We start from the raw sequence: 7,848 nt of genomic DNA on the forward strand, positions 1-7,848 counted from the left end.
ATTTGGTCCCGAAGGTCCTAAGTGTGACTCTGAAACGAAGGACACCAGAGGGTTAATCACATCCAAAATAAACGTTTGTGTTTACATAATATATGTCTATATACTGTGTAGAATTATTATGTATAAATACACACACATTCATGTATATATTTAAGGAATAATTGCATTTATATACTGTATATACATTTATATAATTTATATTATAAATATTTTATATATAAATATAACCAATTTTTCTTAAATATATACATGAGTGTGTGTGTTTTATGTATATAAATAATTATACAAAGTACACACACATATATTATGTAAACACAAACTTTTATTTTGGATGCGATTAATCGCGATTAATCTTTTGACAGCCCTAAAAATAATTGTACCTTTCCAACCTTTAATTATCAAATTACAGGTTTTACCTGATTGTATACATTGTTTTCTGGAAAAAAAGAAAAAAACATTTCCTGTTTCATAACTGACACAGCCTACATCATGCGTCAACAATGTATTTTAGATTAAAACATTTTACTAATAGGCTACGGCAGTTAGTAATTTTTTCAGACCAGCCTGCCCCTAGTGGACACTCATGACTGTGTGTGTGTGTGTGTGTGTGTGTGTGTGTGTGTGTGTGTGTGTGTGTGTGTGTGTGTGTGTGTGTGTGTGTGTGTGTGTGTGTGTGTGTGTGTGTGTGTGTGTGTGTCAGTCAGTCAGTCAAAGATTCAATGTAACACTTTTGAACCCATCCCTGAATTCCTGCTCACATGAGATGTATAAAAGCAGTTGCCCCGGTGTACTTCACAGCACAGGTAAAGTGAGCTTATGGTTTCAGGTACAATGATGTTCTCACCGCTGTTGTTGAATCTTCTGCTTCTGGTGTCCATTGCTTCAGCAGGACACCATTATGGAGGCTCAATGACCTTCAGCCCTAAAGGAGTCAATGCAGATGGGACCATGAGGGTGAGAATTTATTTCTTATTTGTAAAAAAAAAAAAAAAAGTGTGGAACTATACATCAAATTATATGACATTTATTTTTATTTTATTTTTTATTTAGTAATGATTTAATAATAATTTTATTACTATTATATATATTTTTACTTAAAGATGACCCAATTATAAATATTGTCGTCATGCATCCTCAACCTACCTAGTAAATCTTCAATATTTTTAAAAAGTTACTAATCGCAATATAATATTTATGAATTCCATACTCATTTTGGTCCTTTACACATATGCATAACTAAGATATCACTATTTCTTTCTAATTAGAAAACGCATGGGTAAGATAAATTAAATTAAATTAAATTAAATAATATAACATAAATGTATTGCATCAACGTGACAAGATGGGGAGAAGCCATCATGGAAATAAATGAGATAGTGAAAGTAACATAATATTTTAAATTAGGTGCACTGATTAAAATCATGTGATAATATTTATTGGTGAAGTGTATTTCTGACTGGTCTATATCACACCTAAATACAAAAGAAATGCATACAAAAGGAAAAAAAAACTCTACAAGTGTTCAAGTGTTCTAAACTCTGCTAGTGTTCTGCCAACAGGTTGAGTTTCGCATGAAGCAAACCTATGACTGGTGTGTTGATAGTTTGTGGACCTGCGCCTCCGGGGATTGTGGGTATGAATACACATATGAGCATGGTCAAATCGATAGAAGCTCGAATGGCAGAAGTGGTTATTCCAACAGCTGGTGCCAAACGGAAACTGTTGTCACAAGAAACATCAACGGAAACACACCCTTTGACCTGCAGTAAGTAATTAAATCAGTTTTAAATCATTTTGACAACAACTAAAATATTGAATTGTCCATTAATCATAATCTTCAATGCATCACTCCATCGCAGGGAGACCTCATGCTGCTGGGTGCCCACAGTGAACAACCTTGGTAATTGGTTGCTCAGGACACATGTAGATCTAGGCATAAGAGCTGATACTAATCAACCCAACCGATCACCTGTCCCAACTATTTTACAACTTCTACGGTAACCCTTATTTTATTGAATGTAGTTTTCAATGAACAAGATTACCGTATATACCCGAATATAAGACGACCCTGAATATAAGACGACCCCCCATTTTTCAGCCTATTTTTAGGACAAAAACCTCGTCTTGTATTCGGGTATATACAGTAATTGACGTAATGAGAATGCAAAAAGGACGAATTATCTTTTTTCTAAATTAGTAACAGAAAATCTGATTGTTTTATTTATTTTATTTTTCATTAGTGTTCCCCAAAACTGTCCTCGTACATACAACTTGATGGCCTATGACCCAGATGGTGACCAGGTCAGATGCAGATATGGAATTCAGCAACAAGCTGAATGTGACAGATGTGACCAGCCAAGTGGTTTCAACGTAAATCAAGTAAGAAACAGAAAATAATTTGCTGTAATAATTTGATGTATTTTGACGTTTATTGTTGTATATTGGCAATATGAACCAGTGGCGAGGTCAGAAATCTGATACAAAAAAAGAAGTCACAAAGTAAGCTACCTACTATACAGGATGGGATTTTGGACGCAGCTTGTGTCTGTTTAGGACGAACTGATTCACTACAATGCATAGGACTTTCCAATGCTACATAGAAAGAGAGCCATAGGATGAAACGCACTAGAATGAATCTTTCCAAAGCTAGAAATGAGAGGAGGACAGTTTAAGACAAACTAATTCACTATAATGAATTGAATTTTCAACAGTACATACAAGAGAGATCCAGTTTTGTTGGTTGCTTCATCTCACTCAGCAGTAAATACAAATGCTGCACTAAAAACAGCGCTTGATGTGCTAAATTGTTCCGCACACTGCATTCATGGAAATAACGACTCCTGCGCCTCACTCTACAAATATATATATATATATATATATAGGCCTACACAACAGTTGTAGTTATTTTTTTAGTTTCATTTTATTTCTACATCATTAGGATATTCTAGCAGCTATTTTTTCATCATTCTGGTGACTGATCCACTCAATAGGTGCTGCTAGAATGTTCTAGAAATTAAACGAAATGAACATTCACTATAACGAACATCTCAATTCTTCATTAGGGTGCCTGTACACTAGACTACAGCTATGCCAACAACGCAGGCGTCTATGGATTTGAGATGGTTTTGGAGGACTTCCCAAGGAAACACACCACTCTGGCCTATACTGATGGCTCCAGCTCTTACAGATGCCCTCTAAGTGGAAGACACAGTAGGTCAATAGGCGTAACAGCTGTTTTGTATTTCCAACAAAGTACCACAAATGTACCATTGTGGCAACATCAACACACGGCCATTCCAGCATCCCAGTGGTGGGGGTGGCTGCAGTCCACAAACAGAACCACAAACACAACCACAACAACAAGCTCACCTCAACAGTACACGACTTCTGTAGGTTCACATCAGCGTTCTTACGAACCTTTCAGCAAGATCCCTCTGCAATTCGGTGTTCTCGGTAAGGCTTTCTCAACGATTAGCTAAACAAGAACACAAGATCCTCATTTTAGTGTCATCAGTGATTTCTAATTTCTGTTTTGAATCATTGCAGTTGATTCACCTGCTCCTTCCTGCACTGAGGGACATTACATACCTCGCTTTGTGTCGCCAACTCCACGCAACGGAGAAGAAATCCAAGCGGCGTCACTCCGTGAACTGGAAATTCGGGTTAAGGCTGTAGCAGCTTATTCAACGTGAGAGCTCATGTGTGAATTAGACCTAATGCAAGCAATGATAAAGATTATTAGATGGGTGTACAACATGCTTATTTTTCATCCTAGGGTTTCTGATGTCCTTATCAGTGGTCCTCTGAACATAACTAAACATGCTTTGACCAATGGAGAGTACGCCATCAGATGGACACCAATGAGGAGTGACCTCGGGGATCATTTCCCTGTGTGTTTCATTGCTGAGAGCACAAACGGGTGGGCAAACTATTCATTTTATTCTAAATCTAGCAGCTAGCAACCTTTCACATGAACTGAATTTGATAAATATTGCTAATTATTTATTTACAGAAGCAGCGTTTATCAATCTGAAATGAGATGTGTCACTGTCACTGTTGGACACCAGACTGGTTAGTATCACTTTTTTACTTGGAACAACTATGTGTAGCGGTACAAACACTGTGTAATTTTGGTAAATAATTCTGAATGATTGATTGCATTTACAGTGGATGCAAATGTGATTTGCACTGGGACCAACATAGTGATCGAAATTGAGCAGCTGCACTCTGTCGGGCTCCACAAAGACTATCTGCGACTCAATGATCCTGACTGCACTTTGGACTCGAATGGCACTCATGTGTTGGCAAACTTTTCCCTCAATGCTTGTGGTACCATGATCGAGGTAAAACTTTTCTACAGTTTAGCAAAAATGACATGGTTGTCATCATTTCCTCATCCTCATGTCCTTCCGACCCCATTTTGTTTTTCTATCTTCCATGAAACAACCTCGGATATATTAGGTAGAACAACTTCTCTTTTCTAAACAATGAAAGTAGATGGTGATTTATACTACAAGGCTCAAAAAAGGCACCAAAAAGTCTATCTCTATCTCTAATAATATCTCACGACCAATTCGTATGAGTGAGTAAAAGGTGGCTAATTCGTTCAAATTTGTACATCCTCGCTTGTACGATTTGTCTAAACCCACGTGATGGGTAGGTTTAGGTCAGGTGTAGGTCCTTCGTACGAATTCATACGATTTGGGCAACTTGTAAAATATGTACGACTTAGCAAATATTTTACTAATTCGTACGAGTGAGGTCGTATGAATTCGTACGAATTATCCACCTTCTTTTGTGGTGTTTTTTTTTGTGCTTAGCAAGTTACCATTCACTTTGGTTCTATGGAAAACAGAAGCTTGAACAATCAATGATCTCTTTTAGCATTTCACAGGTTGGATTCAGTTGGAATGACACTGTTATGCGCAAATGATGACAAAAATGTAATTTTAGGGAGAAACATTTTAAGTGCAGTTTATATCTCATAATCCACTTTTTTATTACAGGAAGATGATCAGTACATTATTTTCAAGAATGAAATTTTCTCAACTGATGATCCAAAAAACATAATTACCAGAAAACACGAGGTAGAGATTGAGTTCTCATGTCGTTTTGAGAAGAAAAACAACATCTCAATGAAGTTCACTGCACGGAGACACATAACCACCATCACCGAGAGAGGCTTTGGAACCCTCACCTACCGCTTCGGGCTCTTTCAAACAGTAAATTACTACCAAGAAATAGATATGATCTCATATCCAGCAGAGTATGATCTTGGGGAGATGATTTACATGGAGATTGAATCCCAGTCTTCAATCAACAACACCGAGCTTTTCGTCGAATCATGTGTAGCGACACCATACAATGACCCCAACTCCCAAGCATCCTACACAATCATCCAAAACGGGTGAGAACAATCGACCATGAGCTGCAGACACAAATTAGCACTGGTAAACAGTGAAATGAATTAACTCACAATGGATCTTCATCAATTTTATTTTTTCAGGTGCATCATGGATGAAACTGTACAGTTCTACACAAGCCACCAACCAATGGTTCGCTTTGGCCTGCAGGCCTTCCAGTTTATTGGAATGCATGATCAGGTGAAAAAAAATATATATATATATATTACTAATTAGACTACAATGATAGCAGATAACATACAAAAACATGATGCTACTACTGACTATTAAGAATTAAGTATTCCAGAGAGCTGTGACATCATCTCTTTCTTTCTCCCTAGGTGTTCATCAGCTGTTCTGTGATTCTGTGTGAGGCGAACAATCCCAACACCCGCTGCTCTCAGGGTTGCACCAACAGCACAACCGCTCTACCATTCCACCACGATCACAAAAGAGAGGCTTCCATCCAGACCGGCAGTCACTTCGTCTCCCAGGGACCCCTGCGGCTAAAGAGGAGCGTTGAGGGTGAAGGTAAAACCTCAGAAACAAGTCAACATATAAGAATATTTTCATAGAATGTGATACTATTTTAAAGATGCATTAAGTGTTGTGCTGGCTGAAATCACAATAGAGTCTGTTACGATCATTTGTGAATTACTTTTATTGTATTAACCAACACTGTGGGTGTTTTCCACAGTGTCCTCCACGGTCTTGAACCTGAATATGGTTTTCATTGCCGGATGTCTCCTGGCAGCTGTTGGCATGGTGTGTGGGGTTCTCCTCTACAAAACCAAGAGAACAGAGGTCAATTATCAACCTCTTCAATCAAATGAGATTTAAAAGATTGGCCTCAAAGACTACAAAATGATTTCGTCTTTGCTCTCTCTGGGAAGATTATGGTTTTGAAAGATTTGTTTCTGTTTGATCACTTTTAAATATTGTGTTATAATCCATAATTGGATATTAGGGTTATTTTTCATAACCTATTTCAAGTTTTAGTCCATTATTTATATCTTTGTCTTGCACCCTTTACATTGCTTGTGACAAAAAATTGTATCTGATCGATTTAAAAGAGTTCAAATAATGCACATCCACAAAGAGGAATAGATAAACATACCTCCAGTTTTAATCTTTTTTTCATGTTCACCAATGGCTATTTCTGTGAATAAAAGCACCATTAGAAAATATTGCATTATTATGCATTAGAATTAGATAGCATGAAAAATACATATTATTATGAAGCAGCTATATGTTATCAATGGTGGTTCGTGAATCATTAATCAAATGAATGTTGAACTTCTTTCACAACAGCAAGTGAATCAAAATCATTGTCAAATGGACGCTGAACAGATTCAAAAGAACACTTTAATAACCACACTCATTTTTAACAACAGCTTTTAAATAAACCCTTATCAACATGTACCCCACTAGAAACACTTTCAAAACATTTAATTTAAACAATTAAAATTGTATAAATTGTCTTGTATGGACAGTTTTTGACTGTAATGAATATTCCAGTTCACTTGCTTACAAAGAAAGCTGTAATTACGCTGGTAGTTTGGGGTGGAGTGCTGATGTTACACTGAAGTTGAAGAACAACTATTAGGGTGATGGCGTGACTGAAATTTGAGATTGTCGGCACAACACTGCAATATAATAAATAAATAAATCAACAATTGTTATTCTATGTTTAGTGCCATGTCTCCATGACAAAACTACCACACCTGATCATTAGTCCTCAAAATGAAAATACAAATTACCAATGACACCAGTCTATCGGCAGGCATTCCACTCACATTCAGGTGCATAGCACCATCAAGAAGAATTTGTGAACAAAAATAAGTAATCTGCTACTATCAGATTGATAAGTGCAGGAAATGATAATGTGGTAACGCTTTTACAAGCTGCAGTAAACCGACACTATACACAGTTTTGATAATCCATTTCAGCCAACTATTTAAGTATTAGTAGACTGTTAGGTTAGGGTTAGTAGAATAAGCCCAGACAGCAACATAGTGTCGGCCTAGATCCGGCCCACATCTGCTACACGTTGAATCCACACACACACACACACACATTATATATATATATATATATATATATATATATATATATATATATATATATATATATATATATATAACCTTTATTTAAACAGGAAATGTCCCATTGAGACACAGTCTCTTTTACAAGGGAGTCCTGTATAACACAATTTTCATTACGTAACAATACATTACGTAAATTAAAATACAATACACACTCTAAAAAATGCTGGGTTGTTTCAACCCAATGTTGGGTCAAATATGGACAAACTCAAACGTTGGGTGGATTTACACAAATTTTACAAAATATTTACATAGAAAAAATACACCGATTCGTTCAGTGAAAAATGTATTCATATTACATACATAAATACACCAGCAGGTGGCGAAAAATAGTGTATTTT

The 7,848-nt window shown here is 36.5% G+C and overlaps 1 protein-coding gene across 1 annotated transcript; it reads left to right on the forward strand.

Moving 5' to 3' along the window:
• Positions 1-758: 758 nt before the first annotated feature.
• LOC307002665 (uncharacterized protein) lies at positions 759-7,088 on the forward strand. The gene is made up of 13 exons (XM_079620501.1): positions 759-954; positions 1,560-1,765; positions 1,860-1,997; positions 2,241-2,379; positions 3,063-3,453; positions 3,547-3,688; positions 3,776-3,919; positions 4,013-4,071; positions 4,168-4,343; positions 5,007-5,407; positions 5,507-5,603; positions 5,744-5,933; positions 6,100-7,088. Exons 1-13 carry the CDS (start codon positions 817-819, stop codon positions 6,240-6,242), a joined length of 2,364 nt encoding a protein of 787 aa, XP_079476627.1. The 5' UTR covers positions 759-816; the 3' UTR covers positions 6,243-7,088.
• Positions 7,089-7,848: the final 760 nt, after the last annotated feature.

Source organism: Phoxinus phoxinus (assembly GCF_949152265.1).
Source record: "Phoxinus phoxinus genome assembly, chromosome: 8".
Taxonomy (NCBI): domain Eukaryota; kingdom Metazoa; phylum Chordata; class Actinopteri; order Cypriniformes; family Leuciscidae; genus Phoxinus; species Phoxinus phoxinus.

What these genes read in the sequence shown, in the direction of transcription:
- LOC307002665 (XM_079620501.1), top strand. Translation starts at nt 817, where the DNA reads ATGGTTTCAGGTACAATGATGTTCTCACCGCTGTTGTTGAATCTTCTG. An exon ending in ACTATTTTACAACTTCTACG is followed by an intron (nt 1,998 to 2,240) that starts GTAACCCTTATT and finishes ATTTTTCATTAG; the next exon opens with TGTTCCCCAAAACTGTCCTC. An exon ending in TCTGCAATTCGGTGTTCTCG is followed by an intron (nt 3,454 to 3,546) that starts GTAAGGCTTTCT and finishes GAATCATTGCAG; the next exon opens with TTGATTCACCTGCTCCTTCC.